Raw genomic sequence first — 27475 nt, 5'->3', positions numbered from 1 at the left:
TGCTCTTGTTGGCTGGCCCTCGTTTCATATTCGGCGCCAAACCCACTGGCTCCAGGTCATAAGTCTTTGCTAGGTAAAGCCCCGCCTTATCTCAGCTCACTGGTCAGCATAGCAACACCCACCCATAGCACGCAATCCAGCAGGTATATTTCACTGGTCATCCCCAAAGCCAACTCCTCTTTTGGCCGCCTTTCCTTCCAGTTCTCTGCTGTCAATGACTGGAACGAATTGCAAAAATCACTGAAGCTGGATACATATCTCCCTCACTAACTTTAAGCATCAGCTGTCAGAGCAGCTTACCGATCATTGCACCTGTACACAGCCCATCTGTAAATAGCCCACCCAACTACTTCATCCCCATATTGTTATTTTTTCTCTTTTGCACCCCAGTATCTCTACTTGCACATCATCATCTGCACATCTATCACTCCAGTGTTAATGCTAAATTGTAATTATTTCGCCACTATGGCCTATTTATTGCTGTACCTCCCTAATCTTACTACATTTGCACACACTGTATTTAGTTTTTTTCTATTGTGTTATTGACTGTACATTTGTTTATCCCAAGTCTAACTCTGTGCTGTTTTTGCCGCACTGCTTTGCTTTATCTTGGCCAGGTCGCAGTTGAAAACGAGAACTTGTTCTCAACTGGCCTACCTGGTGAAAAAAGAAAGAAAGTGGACCTGACAGAGACAATGGACTATTTTAAATGTTATGGCAATTGAATAGCATAAATGTTCATTATCCTTGGCTTTGGAATTTTCATAAAAGCTTTTTCACAATGTATTTAATATTTAAAAGAACACATTAATTACATTTGGACATAGAAAAATGCATTATGTTAATTGTATTTCATCTATACACCCACTTGGATACCATCACCTACTGTACCTGCCCAGTGTCCTCATCTGAAGCACTTAATTCCCAGGGTCATTTTAAGAGATGGATAACCATGGTATCTGACCATCCTTACTTTAAGTAAGTGAAAGATTAAACAGGCCTCCAGCAGAAAGTAAACCAGCAGCTCTTTATTTCACAATATCATATACATTACCAAAATAATCAAACAGCACACATTTCCTTACATGTCAATAAACATAATTTCTTTCTTGTAATAGTGGAGAGTTAGTTGAATAGAGTTTATTTCATGACCAAGTGGCTCATCTGTCTACAGTAGGTATTTATCCAAACACGGTGTCTTGTTTTGACTCACAACATCCTTGCTCAAACCAGTGATGTCACACCTGAAGGAAAAACAACCAAAGACAAGGTCAATTCATTTGTAAAATAACAATCTGCAAATCAATCATATTCCAAAACAGTTAGGGCTCAGAAAAGGATAAATACTAAGTTGACTTAAAAATGAAATAAAACAAGCGCATACAAGACACTGAACAAAACAAGCACATCCATGTCGTGTTGAAATACGCAAAGACAAGTCTTAACTTCTGATCTTCTAGATCTGACAAATACTGTATCTTATGGTTATACCACAGAATTATAGATCACTCCTTTGAGCAGAAATTGAGTAGACTTGCATGTTCTATTTATTCTAAGTCATTGGTTTAACCAAGTGTTCTGTGATACAATTGGGTGTTCATAATTCCTAGCTACCAATCATTAAGGAGAGCCTTACCGTGTGAGCCCTTGCACTGTTTGAGGGCCTCGTTGAAGCCTTCACACAAGCTGAGGTCAGCCTGAGTGGTGGCGCAGTCCAGGAACTGTCGCACCTCAAACATGCATGGGCCCGGCTGGGATGAGGCAGGTCGAGGGGCCTCCTGTAATGGCACAGACACACACACTTAATAAGTCACCTGTCAAAAGGTACCGGTCAAAGGTACTGTATACATCTGCATTACCATTAACAAGCACTGATTTGACTACAGTGTGACAGACATTATCTAAATCTCCATGCCATCTCAGGTACATTACGCAAGATTTCCACCTGCCCTTTATATCTGATATAGTAGTGATGAAGTGCAATTGTTTGATTGAATAATTAAAATATTAAACACTGTTAAAGCTATAAAAGGGCTTGTTTACTGAAGAGTGACTGGTTCCAAGCTATATTCTTTCATGTAAAATGATTTCTGCATAGTTCACCTTTAAACTGATTCTGCATAGATTTCATAGGACAGTATTGACAATCTTAAAAATGTTGCTTGTGTATCTAGATCCTTCCTATGGCTCGTCCTACATGATAGTCAGCATCCAAAACCACAAGGGCAGGTTGACATGATTTAATACTTAACGCAGTCAAATTCATAAACTATAACAGAATCAATACAACAACCACTTTTTGGAGTCATGTCACTTTTCAAGACATCCCATGCTTCCTTTAAACAATAGATCCTTCATTGTTTGCAACTATTAGGCATAGATATTGTAACATTGTCAGCGCCAGATGACACTGTTTTCGTCTACTCAATGTCTGACATCAAGGAGTCTAATGTGACTCTTCTTGGGTGGCAGGCAGCCGGGAAGCTAAGAGCGTTAGGCCAGTAACTGAAAGGGTGCTGCTTCGAATCCCAGAACCGAATAGGTGAATCTGTCTGTGCCCTTGAGCAAGGCACTTAACCCCAATTGCTTCTGTAAGTCCGTCTGGATAAGAGCGTCTGCTAAATTACTGAAATGTAAATGTAGCTAGCATGAGCTGACTTAGCTCAAACTCCTTTCTTCAGCTATCTAGGACAGGTCTAGTTCTATTTTCAGAAATGCTATCAAGAAATCAAACTGCAACATATCAAACTGCGATGTCACATTTTTAAAGACCCCCCCCCCCCCCATGTGTTTTTTGCACACTTAAGAGAGTTCTTTCGGTTCTTCATCCACACAATACTGAATGTCCAACAACGTCATGTTACATTTTAAAATGCAATTTGAAAGCTGAAGGGTCAAATCACTTAGGGCAGTAGCTTATCTTCACCATGGCTGCCAAAGTCAGTAATGCCTCAGAGACATCCTCTGCTGTCCAACAGCCACTCCAAATTTAGTACTGTCAGAACAGACAGAAACAGTACATCTTATTTTGGGCTGTTCTTTCCAGACAACATACCTACATTCAATTTGTTTGACAAAAATGTAGGAATTTGGAAAGACCTCACCAGTACAATGTCCCAACCTGAATAGACCAAAACTTCCTTCTAGTCCATTGCTTTGGTGAAAGCAATAGCCTACGCGGAAAACTAATCTAGTTCTATCCCTGTCAATGTTTCTGAAGAATAGAAAGCCATTTAGGAGTATTGTAACACTGCCTATTTCCGTTCACAGTTTCTCAACAGCCCCCTGACCTGCTCACCTGGTATGTGCTGGCGGTGGGTCTGGCTGTCTCAGGGCTGCCACCACTGAAGGCACCGGTGAGGGCACTGCCCATGACATGGCCCATGGCAGAGCCCACTGCCACCCCGGCCGCGGTGGTGGCCATCTGGGCCATTAGGCCGGGTCCTTGGGGTGCGGCAGGAACAGCCAGGGCTGACGGGGCTGGAGCGACTGGGGACGGGGAATTTTGGGACGGGGGATGATAGGTCGGAGCTGAGCTGGAAATATAAAAAAAACACACAATGAAGCCCACAATGAAGCCAACATAGCCTCTAAAACGAACAGCTACATAACTATAGGTGGAGGGGGGTCAGACTGATGCAACATCATGGCTCTGACATCACTTGCACAAATTACAATTGTTATTTTGTTGCATCAGGCATCCCTGCACATCACCTGATACATTAGTAAGCCTCTGAGTTCTAATCATATAAACCCAAATAGATTACCATAATCTAGGATGAATACAGGCAAAACATCTTCTGAATGACAATAAGAAACATTTATTGAAGTTGAATGGCATAACTTGGTATTTGGCTTGTGCAAACTTCACTAGGAAATGTTGACCTACCCAGTGCCCTTGGGGTCAAGAACTGAAAAATGACAGGACCTCTGCTATTAGGAGAAGTGTAAAAGTGATTTGGCAGTAGTTTTAGGCTGTATTTCTAAAACAGTTGTGTCATCCAATTACAATAGGTATATACTACGATAACCAGTAAAATGCTACGCAAACAACGATATAACTTTGTAATTAAACCGTAATCTGAATCGGTTGCATAATCGTTGAAAACACATTACCTAGCTGGTGCCGAAGAATGACTAGCACTGCGACTTCCTCTTGCCATTTTTGATGCAGATATTCTTTACCACTTCAAGCTGTTTCTGCCAAGGTAAACTTGTCGTCGTTTATATAAAGAGTCGTCTTCCAAAGGCTGTTGAAACGTGATTGGGTCTTGATGACAGCATGCACACGTGCCAGTGACCTTGTGTGGATTGTCTGGAGCGCATGCGCATGTATACGAGTAGGTAAAAGTAAAAATAACTTTAAAATGTGATCACTGATTTCCTGGAGTTCAGTACCACGATGCATTTTTTTTTACAATCACGTTACAAACAAAATAGGTACTTTGTTAATTGTTAATTCTAAAACTCTGATAACAGTTATAGAGAACAGGTAAACAGATTATGAAAACTTTCTAGACGTTTCTCTGACTGAATGCATAATAAGATTAGGCAAGCATGAGAAGCTTTCAGTGACGTTCCAGTGTCCCCAAATCTCTGTTGAACTAGCCAATCCCTTACAAAAAAATTCAGTTTTGAAACTGCCGTAAAAGTGCAGTCACTGCAGTCGACTGTAGTATTTTGTACACAGTAACTGCTGAATAACTGCAGTTGAACTGCATTCTAATTGCAGTACAATGCAAAATTACTGCAGTAACAAAAACAGTGTTCTTTTGGACGCAGTATACTGCAGTTATACTGCACTCTGACTGGTCAACAAAGTATCTAGCTACATACATTTTCATCAGAACCACATGCACACTAATAATTTGATATTAAACTGATTGTGGTAGTAGGCAGATTATACAATAGTCATGAAACCAATTTACTTTGCTCATTTTAATCGGTGTACAAGCAACATCAAAGTAAGCATACACCGATTAAACACATGGTTTTCTGAGCAATCATTGTAATTATTAGGACATATAAACACCTTAATTGGCGTTCCAGCAGTGTATTTGATCTGCGCATGTGCAAGCACCAGCCGAGCGAGCCTCCCTCTTTAACAGGATCAGTGGGTCCCCCGCGATACAGTTGAGCTAACATATGCTAATGCGATTAGCATAAGGTTGTAAGTAACAAGAAGATTTCCTAGGACATAGACATATCTGATATTGGCAGAAAGCTTAAATTATTTTTAATCTAGCTGCACTGTCCAATTTGCAGTAGCTATTACAGTGAAATAATACCATGCTATTGTTTGAGGAGAGTGCACAGTTATGAATTTAAAAAGTTATTCATAAACCAATTAGGCATATTTGGGCAGTCTTGATACAAAAATTATAACATAAATGCAATGGTTCATTGGATCAGTCTAAAACGTTGCACACGCACTGCTGCCATCTAGTGGCTAGAATCTAAATTGCGCCTGGGCTGGAATAATACATTATGGCCTTTCTGGTACAAAAAAAAACGTGTGCTTTTTTCTTTGTAATATCTTTTACCAGATCTAATGTGTTATATTCTCCTACATTCATGTCACATTTCCACAAACTTCGAAATGTTTCCTTTCAAATGGTATCAAGAATATGCATCTCCTTGCTTCGGGTCCTGAGCTATTAAAATTTGGGTATGCCATTTTCGGCAAAAATTGAAAAAAATGGGCGGATCCTTATTAACGCGAGTTCGGATCATTTGAGCTATAATAAGCTTCCTAACAAGTGGTTGTATGCGTTTTGGAAGTAGTTTTCACATATAAACGTTGTATGTCCGAAATCAGAATAAAATATGCTTCACAAAAATAACATGGTCGCTGTGGTAGAACGTCTATTTTGATTGGCGATTTTCTGCATTTATCAGCGTGGCATCAGGTTGCCTGATTTCAGATGTGTCCAAGTAAACATGATTATTAGGGGAATCGTTATTCTTGCAAAGCATGTACACGTTTTAATCGAGCTATTATATTAATCTGACTATCCACAGTAATCGCATTATTTTGTGCGCATGTAACCGTACTCACTTTGCTGTAGTCAAATAGGAAAATCTTCAATCGGTCATTCGCTGATGTATTTATTGCCTTTGATGGCCACTTGATGACGCTGAAAGTCTAGAGGAAAATAAGTCAACCCTCAGCAATTTATCAAACTGTGATTCAACGAAAGAATATGCCATTTCAAGGTTCTGTAATATAATAACAACTTACAAGTTGTTAATTATCATTTATTTGTAATATGTGTATTCTGTAAAACCCTTATTGAAGCATATCAAATTGTATTTGTCACATGACTCGTAAACAAAAAGTGTAGACGGACAATGAAACGCTTACTTACGGCCCTTCCAAACAATGCAGAGAGAAAGAAAAATAGAAAAATAATAACACGAGGAATAAATAGACAAAGAGTAACGATACATTTGATATGTAGACAGGGTACCAGTACCGATTAGATGTGCAAGGGTAAGAAGTAATTGAGGTAGATATGTGCATATAGGTAGGGGTTAAGTGACTAGGCAGCAGGATATATTGTATAATACACAGTAGCAGCAGCATATGTGATGAGTCAAAAAAGTTTCATCCATCTCAATTAAGCACTTGTTTTGTTTATAGAAACCCATAATGAATGTGATGTTTATAGTGTACTGTACTACAATCTTGGCCAGACAGAATAATAACTACAGTAAGCACATATTGTATTTGGAGGAGGTAGAAAGTATGGTTCAGTATAAACACAAAGAGTGATGAAAACAAAGCGTTCCATTAAGGCTTAATCTTAAGCATGGATAGCTTGTAAATATTTTTCCATACATTCTTGCAATTTAAGCCTCTGAGGTGGTGGTGAATGCCTGGAGAGAGTCGTCGCCATAGGAGACACATTAATTAAACATCAGTCGGGTATCGTAAGCAAATTGAACCTGTGGGCTGTCTGAAAAACGCAGACAGAACCATTGTTTGATGTGTTTTTGGTACAGAGCAAACCAGCTTGTTTGCCTCTCATCTATAATGATGGTGGGTAATTGATGTCTCTGTGTATGTGTCTCTGTTTATTTTCTTTGCGCTGTGGTTGATGTATTTACAGAGGCCCAATTCCATTGGGATTGCACTTGTCTGTAACCTTTGACCTCTTTATCCTTTTGCCCTATTCATTTGCCACTTGTTTCCTGTTTGTGATTTTGATGAGGAGCACCACTACAGTTACACAATACCCCCAAGGCTCTTAGAGATGTAATATTGATACTGATAGTAAACCAGGCACTTTTCTTAAATTCCAAGTCAATACACAGCACACGGTCTGTGAAAACAAGGGCTGAAGACATGGCCTGTCTATTTATGCATTCATTTAGAACTAGCAGCACAGATATATCCGTGCAGCATTTAATGTAAGCTCGCGGGATCAGTCGGCTTTGCAAGGCTAATGGGATTGGTGATTCAGGGAATTTATTTGAGGCTGTTACATCTCTTATCAGGTAGACGTGCTTACTCATCTCAATGACTTGCAGCTGGGCTACAGCATTAAAGCTACAGTTTGTGATTCGAAAAACAACAAAATGGGGTCCCCACCATGCGCTTGTTTTGGTACGCATCCCAAATCCCAGACTGTACAGATATAGGATCTTAATTTGTGCCAGTTTGCTACAGCAAGAAAATAATGCATCAGGATCAGAACATTTGAATTATTATGTGGATTATAATGCAGGGACATATTTGTAGGGGTTGATACCTTTTCTCGTAAGGGAAAATCAAGTCTGAAATTTCAAAGTGGAAATTAGAAACATCAGAGGCCTTTTTAAACCTCAAATATACTACACATTCTACATTTCCTGCATTACAAGTATGTTCTCCTGCAATAGGGTGATCAAATTAAGATCCTACATCTGTACACAGTACAAGGTCTTTATTTAGAATGAGTGTCCAAAGTTACTCTGTGGTTATGTAGCCTATAACTGGACTAGTTAATTTCTTCTCAGTGTGTGGCATTGCTTGGGGTGTTTAATCGAGGAGGAAATTAGTATGATTCACCCACTTGTAGTTTTCTGAGGTTTGGGATGGGATTGGTGATCCAGAACATTTATGTGAGACTGTTACATCTCTTATCAGGTAGACGTGCTTACTCATCTCAATGACTTGCAGCTGGGCTACAGCATTAAAGCTACAGTCTGTGATTAGAAAAACAACAAACTGGAGTCCCCACATCGCACTTGTTTTGGTATACATCGCAAATCCCAGACTGTAGCTTTAACCAAACGCCAAGATCACAAGTGTGTTGAACCAAGACCCAGTGATGCTATATGGAGTGTGACCAAAAACATCCCCTTGTGTGCGATATCAAATGCTGATGTTGATAAGTTTGCTTAAACCAGCAACTATATCACAGGTGCTGAGTTTCACAAGTGATATGTTATCATTAGAGAATAATCCCATTCCCTTCACATGACCACAGTGCCTCCCCACAGAGAATGACTCACAAAGGCTTACAGGCTAATAAAATAGTCAAAAGGCCCATAAGCCATCTCTTTCAGTTAGACCAGCCGGTGGTGACCAACTCCTGGCCATGAGACCACCTGGTACAAAAGAGAGAGAGCAATTCTGGTTATAAATAACTGAGGGACTTTTGATGTGTTGACTCTCCATATGAGTAAACCTCAAAGATTCCCTCATGAAGGGCAAATGGGGAAATACCAAAACATTGGGAGATGAAGACAACAGTTAGCCTACTGCAGCACGTGATTGATGAGCTTCAGTGGACCATTAAAGACTTCACTAAGCATATTGTATTCCTCACTCCCTCCTTGGTGGACAGGAAAGGCATTGTATTCACTGAAGCACTAAACAACAGAAGGTGCTTAAGGCCATACTGTGACATCCCTCCTAGAAAAGTATGTGTACTGTATTATATGTGCCACTGGGGCTGCTTGCTTGGGTAACATCTTTTCATGATCACAGTGTAATAAAATAATCATGCCAAATTCACAATCCTATTTTTTGCCATGGACCGCTACCTCTCCAGCTGAGCGAGACAGCTGCACCCCCAATCTGTACCCAGGCCCCACATCCCCTCCCCTCGTCTCAGCCCACAGGTCCTTTCTTGTGGTCAGCGGCACACAGGCTGACTGGGGAAGGGGAGTGGGGCCAGGGGGGTGATTAGATCCTCAGGGGCGAACTTTCATGTTGGAGCCCATTCCCTGTTTTACTGAGCCTCCGGGGGCTGGTTGGAGCGGCGTCTGTGGCGGGACCACTCTCTTATGGTCTGGCTTGAATTTGAGAGAGCATGGAGACCCCATGTCATTAAAAAGGGCTGACATTGACACAAAGAAAAAAGACACTGGCTCTGTGCAAGGCAGCGAGAACCAACTCACTCTCAAAGCAACACCTCAATGAAAGGTGTCCTGATTTGGCTTAATGGTAGTGCAAAACCTCTCCCTACTCATCTCAAAGCGACAGTGGAGGCTGCTGAGGGGAGGACGGCTCATAATAATATCTGGAACAGGGTAAATGGAAACCATGTTTTTTAAAATGTATTTGATACCATTCCACTGATTCCGCTCCAGCCATTACCATGAGTCCATCCTCCCCAATTAAGGTGCCACCAACCTCCTGTGCAAAGTACAACACTTATGGGTGGATACCTGGTGGACACACACACACACTTACTGCAAAACAGAAACACCAACAAAATAATGGGAAGAATGCATGGGTCCTTTGTTGACGTTTTATAAGCAGCATCACATTAACACAATAACCTAGAGGTTCTTGCTCCCGGTTGGATGTGGAAGTTACAGCCTTGTTATTTCTTCACAGGCTCCTGATGGATTAAAAAGCTTTATGTGAAATGACGGCTTTGGGTAGCTGTTTTGGTAGCATTTTGCCCAATGTCCTCCAGCACAGTTTTCATTGTAAAACTCCACCTTTTCTCTTGACCTGTTTACCTCCATTTATAATGACTTAAGAACAGGAAAAATGTATAGGTCTGAAGTTATTTCTTTGCAAAGTCTTATGTTTGTGTTTTCTGCACATTTCTTTGGCAGAAAGTTACAGGCTCAATCTTCAGATAAAATAATAGAATTCCATCAACCTAGGCTAATCCCCATGTCAAGCAACAGGCTCCGAGGCCCGTATGACCCACCAAACCCCTTCAGATAAACAGTCTCTTCTGTAACTGAATCCCGTATTGCTGCACCAAAGTTGATATGACACATAGGCTTCCCTTGGATAAAGGTTGAATCAAGGTTGATAAATAGTTTAAAGGTGCTACTCTGAATTAAGACAGTATAAGGGAAAAGGACCAGAGGGTGTTGAATACAGGAAATTCATGTCTTTGAAGACTGTCTGAAACATAATTACTTTATCATACCCTTGCCTCCATTATCTCAGCTTTTTTATGACTTAATTTGAGAATATTGACCCCAATGAAATACATAAACCGTCAAATGAAATGCAAGCTGTGGCATTAGACCCGAGACCCGTTCCTATTACAAACAGAGATTTGCAGGTTAGTTGGAAAGTGTCTGAAATACCATATTTGACTCATAGCCACTAAAGTAAGTTCATGAAAGGTCTCATTTGATGACAGTTAACACTGAATAGATAAACTTGAGGGTAACGTCTAAGATCACAGGTGCAATTTACAAGTGTACCACATGAATCCATAGTAATCACTAGGTCTCTTGAAAAATGTATTTTATTCCAGAGACTAATAAATGTTGAATAAACAGTGCAACATAATAACAAATATAAAACAAAGTTGTTTCTAAGATAGGGTTTAGGAATTATACCACACTTGTCTCACTTCAACTGTGTAAAACAAAATGGATTCCACAGCGCCATGGGACCGATTTATAAGCTTTTATGTGTCTGTAGGATATGACATTTGTGAATCACTTGAACTGCTATTACATGCATTGGCACTTTTTCTGAACATGCCCTCTGGGATAGCACAACAGAAATATGTCCAAAAGAGGATGGAAAAGACTCTCAAATCCTCAGCTTTGGGTATCATATCAATCATTTTAAAAGCAAAAGCCTCATGTCTTATTGGATTTGGTGCAATTGGTCCCACTATCGTTCTTACAGTTGTTTCCCCTCCTCTCTTCCTTTATCTGTCTCTCTGTAATTGTGTAGGTAGAATTACAACTATGTTTACCTGCACAAAGGGAATTCACACAGGTGTCCTGTGTGAATTTAAGTATGCTCCCTCTAATTGTTTCTCTCTCCCTCAGGACTACCTGGCATAATGACTCCTGGCTATCCCCAGTCCACCTGGTCGTGTTGCTGCTCTAGGGAACCCTGACCTGTTAGCGGACGTGCTACCTTATCCCGGGCCTGCTGTTTTCTACCTTCTCCTCCTCACTACCGCAACTGCTGTCTTGACCTCTGAATGCTCGGCTATGAAAAGCCAACTGACATTTACTCCTGAGGTACTGACCTGTTGCACCCCCTACAACCACTCTGTGATTATTATTTGACCCTGCTGGTGATCTATGAACGTTTGAACATCTTGACTAACAATCTGGCCTTAATTGGCCATGTACTCTTATAATCTCCACCCGGCACAGCCAGAAGAGGACTGGCCACCCCTCAAAGCCTGGTTCCTCTCTAGGTTTCTTCCTACGTTCCTGCCTTTCTAAGGAGTTTTTCCTAGCCACTGTGCTTCCACATCTGCATTGCTTGCTGTTTGGGGTTTTAGGCTGGGTTTCTGTATAGCACTTTGTGGCATCTGCTGATGTAAAAGGGGCTTCATAAATACATTTGATTGATTGATTTTATTACTTGCATGATCTGAATGAAAATAACTCTCAGATAACTGAAAACTGAAAAGTTGGTTGGTTTGCATTTCAGAAAACCACTCATCAAGTATACTCTCATCCAAAGGAGTATTACTGTAATAATAACCACATATTTAAATTATAACAATATGTGCTCTGTTTGAAACCATTTTTCAACCAACACCATCACCCGTATTCATGAAGCTGGGCTGAAGAAACCCTTCAGAAGGCAACCTTTGGTTTTATGACCTTGTAACTTAACCCAGGCATTAGGAAACTTCATCTACAGCCTGGTCTGTGGGGGACCATTATCTCAGTAAACTGTGCCTTTGGAACTGGATGGCAGCTATTAATAGTTTTTCACTGTTTGTCACTATTGAGACGTTCAGGGGAAACCCGTCCCTACAGGCTCTTTACCTACCTACCTATGTGATCTGGTGTGTGTGTGTGTGTATGTGTGTGGTGCAACAAGATAGCTACAGCAGGAGGAAGACAATAGGAACATCTGTATCAGCGATAATATAGGTCTATTTTGCAATATCATGCCAAATGAGACCTTTACATCTTTTGGGAACCTTTTGGTGCTGTCTTTGTTTTGCCAATCCTCTTTGGGAAACACAAACACAGTTAATTGGCAGTAAAATTACATCCAGGTGTGAAGGTGGATGTCCAATCCACTGTTGATGATCAATGAACACTGAAGTGGACATAGGGCTGGCTTGGAGAGGTGTGATTAACATGTGGTCAGCTTTAAGATCCTCTGATGAACAACACCGAGCCCACTGGAGGTAGTTTATGGATGTCTGACGACTACAGAAAGGCCATTGAGGTCAGTCCACTAGCCACCTTGACCTGGTTGCCCCCCCATTCGAACTCGTTAGCCTGTTCTTCACTGTTGAACTATCTCTGGACGAGGCATTGCTTTGTGAGGTCTTGATTGGGCTTAATCGGTGCTTGAACATTGCTCTAATGACCGGCTGGCTATTATTCGAGTCAAGTGCAGCCAAAGCCAGGTGCGGGTGAATCACACAATTTATTTCAAAATTAGTAGATGGCAGTTGAGCAGCATGACGGAGCACGGAATCTAATGTATATGACAATATGATTCTGTATCATGGTGATTTTTGATGGAACTACAATGACCTCACTATTTATCCATGGCTTTGCTTGAACGAGGAGGAGGATGGATTTCCTACTCTGCTCTATTTAAGGCTTCTTTTAAGGAGGATGGATTTCCTACTCTGCTCTATTTAAGGCTTCTTTTAAGAGGATGAACTGAGCCTTTTCGTAGTTAAAGTTTCTATGGGACAAAATAAAACAAACTCCCAACTAAAGGTTTTATGGTGGATTGATGGCTTTTACACAGTTCTGACAGAGGAAGAGGAACCTTGAACCAAACTTACCACAATCTACTGTGAGGTTACCTATCCAAACATCCAAAGAGTTTGGGGGTCTGGTATTTACCAACCCCCTCCACCCCTGCAGGACACGCACCTGGTTCCCCAACGAAATATAAAACACTTTTGTTTTTTCTCCTTTTAAACTGGTTATCGAGTCAACCGGTAATTTGAGATTACTCAACTTTAGTGTTGTTCTCTGAAAAAAAAAGGATGTATGTCTTTTTAGGAAAATCTGCCAGCGATTAAGCCGGACAGCAGGCCTCTTTGCTCTACCATCCATTTGGGCCCATAATTGACCATAAGTGGGTCCTTATGGGTGAGGGGTGTTGCGGGGCAGCTTGCCTGTCTGTCTGGCTTTGTTGTGGCTAGCAGCCCCAATACATTCCCAGGTCCAGCAGCCCGATCCAGGGGATTGGGGTCAGGGGAGAGAGTTGTGTGTGTGTGTGGGGGGGGGGGGTTAAGAATGACAAACTGGCTTGGCTGATTAACCCAAATCTGCACCTGACAATAAAGGGCAAGAAAACCATTCATTAACCACAGGCCAGGGTGCGATTTCAACTGGGTCTCAATTACTAGGGCATCCATTTCCAGAGGGGTGAGGGGGGATTTAAGAGGACTGACTCATCTGAGTTGCCACTGGACCATCAGTTGCATTTACTCTGCAACCAAGAGGTGGTGCTGGCTTGCAATGATAACATATCAGTAGTGAGGTGATGGTGGAAGGAAAAGGCTTCTGGGGAGACACAGACAAGGAGGAGCACAATAACCTATTCTTCTGAACAAGGTTCACAATACCGCCCTTCTAGCCTTTAGCCCCCTTGTTGCCACACCACTCTAAAGTGTGGATCCACTTCAAGGTTTTAACAAATCAAATCATAGTTTATTGGTCGAGTACACAGATTTGCAGATGTTATCGCAGGTGCAGTGAAATGCTTACCTAGCAATCCAAAATAAATACAAATAAAAACACAATACACACATAATAAATAAATAAATAAAAGAAAGAAAGAAAGAAAGAAAGAAAGAAAGAAAGAAAGAAAGAAAGAAAGAAAGAAAGAGCAATGTCAGAGTCCGGAATATAATGTATAAGTATATGATGGTGTGTATAGACATTATGGACAGTATCATATATAGAAAAGGTGTGTACAGCAGTAGTTATACAGAATGAGCCTTGACTAGAATACAGTATATACATATGAAATGGTTGAAACAGTATGTAAACATGGTTAAAGTGACCAGTGTTCAATGACTATATACATAGGGCAGCAGTTTCTAATGTGCAGGGTGGAGTACCGGGTGGTAGCCGGGTAGTAACAGTGACTAATGTTCAGGGCAGGGTATTGGAGGTCAGATAGTGGTGACTGTTTAAAAAAAAAGTTGAGTGATGCACCGATGTGTCAATCTAAAAAACATAATAAAAAAATCCCCATCAACATCCGTCAGTTTAAGCTATAGAGATATCTGAGATATCGTCTCAACCCACCGCATCAGCCTATGTCGCACTTCCTCATCTGTGGTGAAAGGTGGCAGAGCTATAGCCGTGTTAGTCAGACCATGAGACATCCTGAAAATTGGTATGTAGTGTACAAACACACTAATATGACCCCACTGTAGAAAGGGGAGATTCTCACGAACACAATGGTGTTCTCCGTTTTGATCTACGACACCCACAAGTGTCCCACCCCCCGGCTTTGATGCACCTGTACTGTCTCCACCTTCTAGATGGCAGAGGGGTGAACAGGCTGTGGCTCGGGTGGCTGAGGTCCTTGATGATCTTCTTGGCCTTCCTGTGACACCGGGTGCTGTGGATTCCTGTGGGCTCCTGAGTGGTGCAGCCTGTCTAAGGCACTGCATCTCAGTGCAAGAGGCATCACTACAGTACCTGGTTCGAATCCAGGCTGCATCACATTCGGCTGTGACTAGGAGTACTATAGGGTGGCGCGCAATTGGCCCAGTGTCGTCTGGGTTTGTCTTGGGTAGGCCGTCATTGTATGTAAGAGTTTATTCTTAACTGACTCGCCTAGTTAAATAAAGGATAAATAAATAAAATACATTTAAAAAATCCTGGAGGGCAGGAACTGTGCTGGGCTGACCAAGCCACCCTCTGGAGAGCTGTGCGCACGGTGCAATTGCCGTACCAGGCGGTGATACAGCCCCACAGGATGCTCTCAATGGTACATCTAAAGATGTTTGTGAGCCTCTCAGAGGCCAAGCCAAATTTCTTCAGCCTTCTTAGGGACATGACGGATTGCTGCTAATAACTGAACCGGCCTCGAACCATAAAGACCAGGTAATAAACTCTTAACCCAGTGGCCTGTTTGTTAGAGAAGAAAAGAGTTGCCTTCTCCATTAGCGGACATCTCAAGTTCATACAATCACAGGGGGAGATTGATTGATGAGTTCGACGGGGAGGCCCATGTCTGGTTTGTGGTGTGACTGGTCTGTGGTCAGGGTTCACCAGCCAGACAGAGAGGGAGGTGGGGGGGTTAGGGTTAATCACTAAAGACCCTTGGCAAGCCGGAGTCCATACAAGACCAAGAGAAGAAGAGGACACAGCTGACCTAGTCTTGACATGAGCAGAAGAACATTGTAAACAATGTGTAGTCGTTGTTCCCCAGGGGTTTTGCCAGCTAGCTCACCTCCATTGGACAGGGCTTGGGCCCCTGGGGACGTTAGGAGGACTGTATTTAGCCTCTTTCTTACAGCACGGAGGGAATGTGGCAGTTACAATACAGTTCAGTTTCAATTAGCCTTTGTTTCCAGTAAAGATATCCTCTCAGCACAAGGATTCTATTGGATATGGAACATCGTCTTGAACAGTTTAGTGATACCCACTGCCAAGAGCAATATGAGATCAATTAGAAGTTTGTATCTTGGCTTTCCGCGAGTTGTAAATTTGGTCCCCCTCACCCCCTCCACTTTAAGTCTGCATCCAGACGCATGCTGCATAATTACACAAGATCCTTTGTTAAAATTATATACAAAGAAAGAGCGTTTGATTAGTGATTTGGCTGGGGTTCTGAAGAAGGAAATTGATATATAGGGCGTTAATACCAAATTCTTGATTGTAATGCTAAACCTCATAGTATAATGGGGCAGATTGGATTGACATAAGTCTGACTGTCACTGAAAAACTTGATGCTGGTACCTTTTCATGATAATGTAGTGACCCTCAGCGGGTAGGGTGGGCAAGCTGGCAGCATCAGTCATGAAAATTGTTTATGGGGTTGTCATGGTAATAGAAGAGTGTGTGTGTGTGTGGGGGGGGGGGGGGGTTAAAATAGGTTTGTGGGGATATAACTATCTCTCTCTTGTGATTATCTCTCTGGGGAGATACCTCCCGCTGTACTCTGATTTATGGCTAGCTAGTTCAGGCTGGGTTTGTTGCTTTGTGCACCTCCCCTTTACAGTGTAACATTAAAACACCTGTTGGCATTAACTGTATTTCCCTCTCTGTCCATTTGTTATTTGAGCTAGTAAAGGTCTACCTCAGATCAGGAAACCCATAAATGCCACAATACCCTGGTGGACATCTTGGTGGATGGTTCAGTAGAATGCTATTTGGTGTTTTTTGGAGGTACATTTTGTTCAAGGGCAGATCTGATCTCTGGGCAGATTTGTGGATAACCCTTATTGAACCATTCACTAATGTTTCCAGTTCCACTAAAGTTTCCTGAAAGGTGTCAATACCTGCACCCATGGTTGGGCAAAGATAGTCTGCATCAACATTAACCCATGGTTGGGCAAAGATAGTCTGCATCAACATTAACCCAAGGTTGGGCAAAGATAGTCTGCATCAACATTAACCCATGGTTGGGCAAAGATAGTCTGCATCAACATTAACCCATGGTTGGGCAAAGATAGTCTGCATCAACATTAACCCATGGTTGGGCAAAGATAGTCTGCATCAACATTAACCCATGGTTGGGCAAAGATGGTCTGCATCAACATTAACCCAAGGTTGGGCAAAGATAGTCTGCATCAACATTAACCCATGGTTGGGCAAAGATGGTCTGCATCAACATTAACCCAAGGTTGGGCAAAGATAGTCTGCATCAACATTAACCCATGGTTGGGCAAAGATAGTCTGCATCAACATTAACCCATGGTTGGGCAAAGATAGTCTGCATCAACATTAACCCATGGTTGGGCAAAGATAGTCTGCATCAACATTAACCCATGGTTGGGCAAAGATGGTCTGCATCAACATTAACCCATGGTTGGGCAAAGATAGTCTGCATCAACATTAACCCATGGTTGGGCAAAGATAGTCTGCATCAACATTAACCCATGGTTGGGCAAAGATGGTCTGCATCAACATTAACCCATGGTTGGGCAAAGATAGTCTGCATCAACATTAACCCATGGTTGGGCAAAGATAGTCTGCATCAACATTAACCCATGGTTGGGCAAAGATAGTCTGCATCAACATTAACCCATGGTTGGGCAAAGATAGTCTGCATCAACATTAACCCATGGTTGGGCAAAGATAGTCTGCATCAACATTAACCCATGGTTGGGCAAAGATAGTCTGCATCAACATTAACCCATGGTTGGGCAAAGATAGTCTGCATCAACATTAACCCATGGTTATAATGGCGCCGACAGAGACGGCCGCCTCGCTTCGCGTTCCTAGGAAACTATGCAGTTTTTTTTTTTTTTTTACGTGTTATTTCTTACATTAGTACCTCAGGTCATCTTAGGTTTCATTACATACAGCCGAGAAGAACTACTGTATATAAGATCAGCGTCAACTCACCATCAGTACGACCAAGAATATGTTTTTCGCGACGCGGATCCTGTGTTCTGCCTTACAAACAGGACAACGGAATGGATCGCATGCAGCGACCCCAAAACACGACTCCGAAAAAGAGGGAAATGTAGCGGTCTTCTGGTCAGACTACGGAGACGGGCACATCGTGCCCCACTTCCTAGCATTCTTCTTGCCAATGTCCAGTCTCTTGACAACAAGGTTGATGAAATCCGAGCAAGGGTAGCATTCCAGAGGGACATCAGAGACTGTAACGTTCTGTGCTTCACGGAAACATGGCTCACTGGAGAGACGCTATCTGATGCGGTGCAGCCAACGGGTTTCTCCACGCATCGCGCCGACAGAAACAAACACCTTTCTGGTAAGAAGAGGGGTGGGGGTGTATGCCTTATGGCTAACGAGGCATGGTGCGATGAAAGAAACATACAGGAACTCAAATCCTTCTGTTCACCTGATTTAGAATTCCTCACAATCAAATATAGACCGCATTACCTACCAAGAGAATTCTCTTCGATTATAATCACAGCCGTATATATCCCCCCCCAAGCAGACACATCGATGGCTCTGAACGAACTTTATTTAACTCTTTGCAAACTGGAAACCATTTATCCGGAGGCTGCATTCATCATTGTTGGGGATTTTAACAAGGCTAATCTGAAAACAAGACTCCCTAAATTTTATCAGCATATCGATTGCGCAACCAGGGGCGGAAAAACCTTGGATCACTGTTACTCTAACTTCCGCGACGCATATAAGGCCCTGCCCCGCCCCCTTTCGGAAAAGCTGACCACAACTCCATTTTGCTGATACCTGCCTACAGACAAAAGCTAAAAAAAGAAGCTCCCACGCTGAGGTCTGTCCAACGCTGGTCCGACCAAGCTGACTCCACACTCCAAGACTGCTTCCATCACGTGGACTGGGACATGTTTCGTATTGCGTCAAATAACAACATTGACGAATACGCTGATTCGGTGTGCGAGTTCATTAGAACGTGTGTTGAAGATGTCGTTCCCATAGCAACGATTAAAACATTCCCTAACCAGAAACCTTGGATTGATGGCAGCATTCGTGTGAAACTGAAAGCGTGAACCACTGCTTTCAATCAGGGCAAGGTGTCTGGTAACATGACTGAATACAAACAATGCAGCTATTCCCTCCGTAAGGCTATCAAACAAGCTAAGCGTCAGTACAGAGACAAAGTAGAATCCCAATTCAACGGCTCAGACACAAGAGGCATGTGGCAGGGTCTACAGTCAATCACGGACTACAGGAAGAAATCCAGCCCAGTCACGGACCAGGATGTCTTGCTCCCAGGCAGACTAAATAACTTTTTTGCCCGCTTTGAGGACAATACAGTGCCACTGACACTGCCTGCAACGGAAAATCCCTATACCAGTCTGCTGTTCCCACATGCTTCAAGAGGGCCACCATCGTTCCTGTTCCCAAGAAAGCTAAGGTAACTGAGCTAAACGACTACCGCCCCGTAGCACTCACTTCCGTCATCATGAAGTGCTTTGAGAGACTAGTCAAGGACCATATCACCTCCACCCTACCTGACTCCCTAGACCCACTCAAATTTGCTTACCGCTCAAATAGGTCCACAGACGATGCAATCTCAACCACACTGCACACTGCCCTAACCCATCTGGACAAGAGGAATACCTATGTGAGAATGCTGTTCATCGACTACAGTTCGGCATTCAACACCATAGTACCCTCCAAGCTCGTCATCAAGCTCGAGACCCTGGGTCTCGACCCCGCCCTGTGCAACTGGGTACTGGACTTCCTGACGGGCCGCCCCAGGTGGTGAGGGTAGGTAACAACATCTCCTCCCCGCTGATCCTCAACACTGGGGCCCCACAAGGGTGCGTTCTGAGCCCTCTCCTGTACTCCCTGTTCACCCACGACTGCGTGGCCACGCACGCCTCCAACTCAATCATCAAGTTTGCGGACGACACAACAGTGGTAGGCTTGATTACCAACAACGACGAGACGGCCTACAGGGAGGAGGTGAGGGCCCTCGGAGTGTGGTGTCAGGAAAATAACCTCACACTCAATGTCAACAAAACTAAGGAGATGATTGTGGACTTCAGGAAACAGCAGAGGGAACACCCCCTATCCACATCGATGGAACAGTAGTGGAGAGAGTAGCAAGTTTTAAGTTCCTCGGCATACACATCACAGACAAACTGAATTGGTCCACTCACACAGACAGCATCGTGAAGAAGGCGCAGCAGCGCCTCTTCAACCTCAGGAGGCTGAAGAAATTCGGCTTGTCACCAAAAGCACTCACAAACTTCTACAGAGGCACAATCGAGAGCATCCTGGCAGGCTGTATCACCGCCTGGTACGGCAACTGCTCCGCCCTCAACCGTAAGGCTCTCCAGAGGGTAGTGAGGTCTGCACAACGCATCATCGGGGGCAAACTACCTGCCCTCCAGGACACCTACACCACCCGATGTTACAGGAAGGCCATAAAGATCATCAAGGACATCTACCACCCGAGCCACTGCCTGTTCACCCCGCTATCATCCAGAAGGCGAGGTCAGTACAGGTGCATCAAAGCTGGGACCGAGAGACTGAAAAACAGCTTCTATCTCAAGGCCATCAGACTGTTAAACAGCCACCACTAACATTGAGTGGCTGCTGCCTACACACTGACACTGACTCAACTCCAGCCACTTTAATAATGGGAATTGATGGGAAATGTTGTAAATATATCACTAGCCACTTTAAACAATGCTACCTTATATAATGTTACTTACCCTACATTATTCATCTCATATGCATACCTATATACTGTACTCTATATCATCGACTGCATCCTTATGTAATACATGTATCACTAGCCACTTTAACTATGCCACTTTGTTTACATACTCATCTCACATGTATATACTGTACTCGATACCATCTACTGTATCTTGCCTATGCTGCTCTGTACCATCACTCATTCATATATCCTTATGTACATATTCTTTATCCCCTTACACTGTGTATAAGACAGTAGATTAGGAATTGTTAGTTAGATTACTTGTTGGTTATTACTGCATTGTCGGAACTAGAAGCACAAGCATTTCGCTACACTCGCATTAACATCTGCTAACCATGTGTATGTGACAAATAAAATTTGATTTGATTTGGTTGGGCAAAGATAGTCTGCATCAACATTAACCCATGGTTGGGCAAAGATAGTCTGCATCAACATTAATCTTGTTACAAAATACTTAATAGGCTACTGTAACGGATGTGGGCGAGGGAACGGTCTAAAGTTATACTGTTACACTACCGCAAAAACAGAAAAAGTCACTTTGCATGTAACCATCTTGAGTTATTAAAACAAATCTCAATCAAAGTTGCCTATAAATGAAGATGAATAAACATGTTATGAATTACATATGTGACCAACCTATCAACACCTAATGATTTACTCTGCGCCTAAAGACCACATTAGCTGAGTTGATGCCTCTACCCCTAGTTTATGCCTATACCCCTAACACTAGGATATTTCAGGTCAGAGTTCTGAAAGGGATTTACAAGGCAAGGCTTCTTGCACATGGGCGGGCATTGATGCAGCGGGAAACGGGTTAAATCACGTGAGCGCCTGTGTACTTGGCTTGCCACTGAGGCCCATAAAAAAAGTGTAATTTGAAGAAAGAGAACAAAGAAATAAGCGAGTATAAAATCCCCCTATGAGACACATCTCCGTCATTCACTGACTCCACTTCATCCCGCTCACATCCTCCGCCCTCTCTATACCCAAGGTGTGCTCAAGCGCGGTCAAACTGCGAGTCCGCTCCGAATCAAAAGATGATGCCGTCTCTTTGGTTTTTCTGTAGCATCTTTGCGTTGCACCTCTTGCTCTGCATTCATTCTCTGCCAGTACCGGAGTGGAGAGCCAGCAACAGGTACAAAGCCGCTGCGGTGAGTGACAATATAAATGCAGATGATGTGGAATTATTTTACAGAGCAAGAGCGTTTTATGAGTCGACGTTATGGAGTACGTGGGTCCAGACTCACTGTGTGTGTGTGTGCGTGTGTTATCCTTTTGAGAGAGAAAGCAAGAGAGAGAGATCAGAAGAAAGAGAGTAGCCTACCCACTGGGGGGAAAAATGGTTGAATCAACGTTGTTTCCATGTAATTCCAACAACAAGAATGCTATGTGATGACGTTGATGTGGAAAAGTTATTTGGATTTGCACAAGGTCATTTTTTGACCAAACTTTTAACTTCATAATGTAAATCAAAACTAGACGTTGAAATTATGTATGTGCACACAATGAGCGCCGTTTACTTGTGGAAGAGTGTTTGTTCTAAATCAGTAACTTTGTTCCGCAACAATTTACAGGTTGAGTCCCAGCAGAAAGTATTCATACCCCTTGACTTGTTCCACATTTTGTAGTGTTACAGCCTGAGTTCGAAATGAAAAAGTGAAAACATGTTTTAGAAATGTTTGCACATTTATTGAGAATGAAATACAGAAATATCTAATTGACATAAGTATTCACACCCCTGAGTCAATACTTTGTAGAATAACCTTTGGCAGCGATTACAGCTGTGAGTTTTTAAGTTTCTAAGAACTTTCCACATCTGGATTGTGCAATATTTGCGCATTATTCTTTTCAAAATTATTTAAACTCTGTTAAATTGGTTGTTGATCATTGCTAGGCAACCATTTACAGGTCTTGCCATCAGTGAATATTTTAGCATGTAAATTGTCGTGGGGCAAACCAAAAAAATGTGGGATGGATGCCAGCAAAGCCATAACACAACACTAAACAATAACACTAGTTGCACTATAACGGTGACAAACGGTGCCCACAAACTGTTAGGGCCTACATAAAGCTGTCCCAACAGCCTTTAAAAAAAACATAGCTGATATGGCTGACTTGCTTAATGTGGTTTCTAATGACAATTGAGATGTACAAGCTATGGAATAAGGGGACGACAAGCGGATAAGAGGCAATCCGTAATTTTGATTATGACATTAATGAACGAGAGACGACGGACGTAACAGTTAGTCAATATAACTATTTGTTCAGCACTTTTTAAACGTACAGCGACATAATTCAGAACATGGGTCGTTCTTACACATAAACAGACAATAACATCTCTTAGAATATTCGATGATTACATTTCTCTAAAACAATTTATAGGCAAACAAGCATACACCGGCCACGAACGATGTGTTTACAATACCGCGTTGGTGAAAATAGACCAAATTATTAGGGTGAGGCACATGGGCTATTAACAGTTTACTACACAACATACACTTATATGTGTATACTGTAGTTTAAGAAAGTAATACTATCTGGCATCCTACATAATTTATGAAACAGCATATCCATTTTTGGACTCACGTTGTTGTGATGTGCTTGAACAGGAAAGTTGCGAGGCGGTCTATCTTGGGAAAATTTTGTAATCAAAGAGAAAGATGCCGGATTTACAATTCTGAGTTGAGTGACCCGTTGAGTGACTTTTCCCAGTCTTAGCTCGTTTTCCTGAGTTCCCAGTTGTCGTGAACTCACAGTTAGCCACTGATTCCTTCCCAAACCACTCATTGTTGTATTTGCGATTTCCAACTTGTTGTGTAATGTTTATGTCCAATGGCCGATTAGCACCTATACGTTTTATCTCTAATTTCTCTTCATATGAAAAATATTTGATTGTCGACTTGATTCATGGTGAGGACTGCTAGCTTGCTAGCTAAGATGTTGAAAGTATGATGTTGACATGATCAGTCCAATCAAAGCTACTGTACATATAACGTGATTTGATGTCATTCTGTGGCCAATGACCTTGAGCCTTCTTGGATGGGCACTTCTAATATAACTATGGCAGAACCCAAGGGGCAACATTTTTCGAGCTCTAACCTTAGAATTGGGAATGAGTACTGTCCTATGAGTGACAGAAAAATGAGCCAATCATGACAGAAAGCTGAGCCAAACAGGGGCAACACTCTGTATTGTCTGCTGGCTAGCCCCACCACCACAGAAATCACTGAACTAGAGTGAGCTAAATCACTGAGCTAGCTGCCTTACTCAAGAAAGCAAACAAGAGACCATGTTTGTATGCAGCATTATCAACTCAGTAACGTTTTTTTTTTTTTTTTTTTACATTGTTTGCAAACTGATATGTGACACATATTAATGCTAAAATATCAAGCAAACACCCCCCATTTTAGATTTTTGAATTTGATTTTTTTTTTTAAACTAAAAGTGTGGGGCTCAAATGACGGGTCGCCACTGCTTGCCATAAGTTTTGAAGTAGATTTAAGTCAAAATGTAACTTGACCAATCAGGAACATTCACTGTCTTGGCCTTGTGTTTTAGGTTATTGTCCTGCTGAAAGTTGAATTAATCTTCCAGTGTCTGGTGGAAAGCAGACTGAACTAGCTTTTCCTCTAGGATTTTGCCTGTGCTTAGCTGCATTCTGTAAAAAAAAATGTATCCTGAAAAACTCCCAGTCCTGAACGATAACAAGCATACCCATAACATGATGCAGCCACCACTATGCTTGAAAATATGGAGAGTGGTACTCAGTAATGTGTTATATTGGATTTGACCCAAACATAACACGTTGTATTCAGGACAAAAAGGGAATTGCTTTGCCACATTTTTTTCCAGTATTACTTTAATGCCTTGCTGCAAACAGGAAGCATGTTTTGGAATATTTTTATTCTATACAGGCTTCCTTCTTTTCACTTTGTCAATTAGGTTAGTATTGTTGAGTAACTACCATGTTGTTGATCCATCCTCAGTGTTCTCCTATCACAGCCATTAAACTATGTAACTGTTTTAAAGTGTCACGTGTGCTCCCTCTCCGGCCTCTAGGTCACCAGGCTGCTCGTTATGGCGCACACCTGTCACCATCGTTACGTGAATCAGCACATTATAACACTCACCTGGACTCCATCACCGCCTTGATTACCTGCCCTATATGTCACTCCCTTTGGTTCCTTGCCCAGGCGTCATTGTTATGTCTGTGCGTTGTTTGTGTTTTCTTGTTGTTTATTATGTTACGTTTATTTATTAAAACATTCACTCCCTGAACTTGCTTCCCGACTTCCAGCGCACACGTTACATAAAGTCACCATTGGTGAAATCCCGAGCGGTTTCCTTCCTCTCCGGCAACATAGTTAGGAAAGACACCTTTATACACCATCCAAAGTGTAGTTAATAACTTGACCATGCTCAAAGTGATATTCAATGTCTGTTTTTTTTCTTCAATTTTTTACCCATCTACCAATAGGTGTCCTTCTTTGCGAGGCATTGGAAAACCTCCCTGGTCTTTGTAATTGAATCTTTGTTGGAAATTCACTGCTCAACTGAGGGACCTTACAGATCATTGTATGTATGGGCTACATAGATGAGGCAGTCATTCAAAAATCATGTTAAACACTATTATTGCACACAGAGTCCATGTAACTTATTATGTGACTTGTGAACTTATTTTGGCTGGCCATAACAAAGGGGTGGAATACTTTTACATTAAAACAATCTTTATTTAACTAGGCAAGTCAGTATAGAACAAATTCTTATTTACAATGACGGCCAAACCTTAATGACGCTGGGCCAATTGTGCGCTGCCCTATGGAAGTCCCAATCACGTCTGGTTGTGATACAGCACAGGATTGAACTAGGGTCTGTAATGACACCTCTAGCACTGAGATGCAGTGCCTTAGACATCTGCACCACTCGTGCCCTGGCCCAAGACATTCCGGCTTTTCATTTTTAATTAATTTTTCCAAATGTTTGAAAAACATCATTCAACTTTTACATTATGTGATATTGTGTGTAGGCCAGTGACAAAAACATCCAAATTGAATACATTTTAAATGTAGGCTTAACACAACAAAATGTGGAAAAAGTCAAGGGGTGTGAATACTTTCTGAAGGCACTGTATGCATGATCAGTGGTTTTTACTATTTTTTATTATTGTCTGCATGTCAATCAACTGGTGTTGAAATAGCCTAATATGTTAAGCCCATGCTCTCTTGAAACATGGGTTTCAACTTAGGTTTTGTTTACATTTAATTTATTTAGCATATGCTTTTACCCAGAGCAATTTACAGGAGCAATTAGGATCAGATTAAGTGCCTTGCTCAAGGGCACATAGATTTTTCACCTTGTCGGTTCAGGGATTCAAACCAGTGACTTTTTAATTACTGGCCAACGCTCTTAACTGTTAGCCTAATTGCCACCCTATTACCGCTATATTTAGATATTCAGGAGAACGTGTAGTTTCTCTAAAAGGTGTGAGTGCCTATGTCTGTGTGGGAGGCTGAAGGTGACCAGAGTGAAATGTTGACAGAGCTTGTAAGCCATTGTTGTACCGAGTGCACTGAGAGTCGGGACGCAAGTTCAGGGAGTGAGTGTTGTAAGAAATAAAAGAAACAATAAACACGAAACACTACCAACGCCCGACGTGAAAACAGTCAATAACACCTGAGGAAAGAACTAAGGGGAGTGACAGATATAGGGAAGATAATCAAGGAGGTGATGGAGTCCAGGTGAGTGTCATGAGACGCAGGTGCGCGGGATAAACAGCAGCCTGATTACCTAGAGGCCGGAGAGGGAGTATACGTGACAATTGTATGAATACTTAGGATGCAACCTACATTCTCTATGATTTGTAAGACATTGACAGCCCACAACGCTTGCCTCTTGGATACACATTTCAGATTGGCGCTGGGCTCTGCACAGTTGGCGACAGCATCAAGTTGCTCTTTGCTAAGAGAGAGCTAACATAAGGACTTGGATTTGCTTATATTGAAAGGGTGTGGGAGTGTTTTGGAATGCTTCAGACCATTCAGGTAAAAAATAATTATGTTCTAGGGTCCGAACTGAAGTAAAAGTATCCATACACCGGATAGGTGCCGTGAAATGTGTTGTTTTACAGGATCAGCCATAGTAGTATGGTGCCACTGGAGAAAATTAGGTTTAAGTGACTTGCTCAAGGACACATCAGCAAATTCTTCACATTGACAGCTCAGGTATTCAAACGAGTGACCTTTTGGTTACTTGCCTAATGCTCTAACCACTAGGCTACCCGCCGCCCTGGATAGTGTGTGTCAGTGGTGCATGCAGTCAATTTGTTCCCTGCTGTTGACAAAGAACGAGAGAGGGAGATTATGCAGGCTGAGGCAAGTCATCTGGCATCTGGTGCAGGATAACAAACCCCTATGTCTGCTGACACAGGGAAAAGGGAAAGAACAAGATAGCTGCTGCGCTGAGAGAGCCGGTTCACCTCCGTCGGGTCTTCCACTGTGCGTTCTTCTCTATCACAACTTCCCTTTGTGCTGCCAAAAAAGGCACCCCCAAAAGCATCTGAGAGTGCAGTTGCTTGGAGTCAAAGTGACTGTCAATAGTATAGTCGGTAGGGATACAGTTAAGTTGTTTTCATGCAAATATGACCACCAAATATAAAGCGACATTTGCGTTCAAGTTTTCCTTGCATACCATGCACATACACTATACATACAAAAGTATGTGGACAGCCCTAGTGTA

General features: G+C 42.2%; 2 protein-coding genes across 2 annotated transcripts in view; one reads left to right on the top strand and one right to left on the bottom strand.

Moving 5' to 3' along the window:
- Positions 1 to 1008: 1008 nt before the first annotated feature.
- Positions 1009 to 4308, bottom strand: chchd10 (coiled-coil-helix-coiled-coil-helix domain containing 10). The gene is made up of 4 exons (XM_064943333.1): positions 4117 to 4308; positions 3299 to 3536; positions 1637 to 1778; positions 1009 to 1244 (listed from the first exon to the last, which is right to left on the bottom strand). The coding sequence occupies exons 1-4, from the start codon at positions 4161 to 4163 to the stop codon at positions 1225 to 1227; spliced, it is 447 nt and encodes a 148-aa protein (XP_064799405.1). The 5' UTR covers positions 4164 to 4308; the 3' UTR covers positions 1009 to 1224.
- A 17318-nt stretch (positions 4309 to 21626) lies between these two features.
- Positions 21627 to 27475, top strand: part of LOC135518278 (stromelysin-3-like) — a 33472-nt gene continuing 27623 nt past the window's right edge. The window contains exon 1 of the mRNA XM_064943332.1: positions 21627 to 21891. Within this exon, the coding sequence (XP_064799404.1) occupies positions 21778 to 21891 (114 nt within the window). The 5' untranslated portion in view covers positions 21627 to 21777. The remainder of the gene's footprint in view (positions 21892 to 27475) is intronic.

The sequence above is a fragment of the Oncorhynchus masou genome, chromosome 28, assembly GCF_036934945.1.
Source record: "Oncorhynchus masou masou isolate Uvic2021 chromosome 28, UVic_Omas_1.1, whole genome shotgun sequence".
NCBI lineage: Eukaryota > Metazoa > Chordata > Actinopteri > Salmoniformes > Salmonidae > Oncorhynchus > Oncorhynchus masou.
The sequence above is the reverse complement of the archived record's forward strand: the minus strand, read 5'-3'. Positions and strand labels throughout refer to the sequence as shown.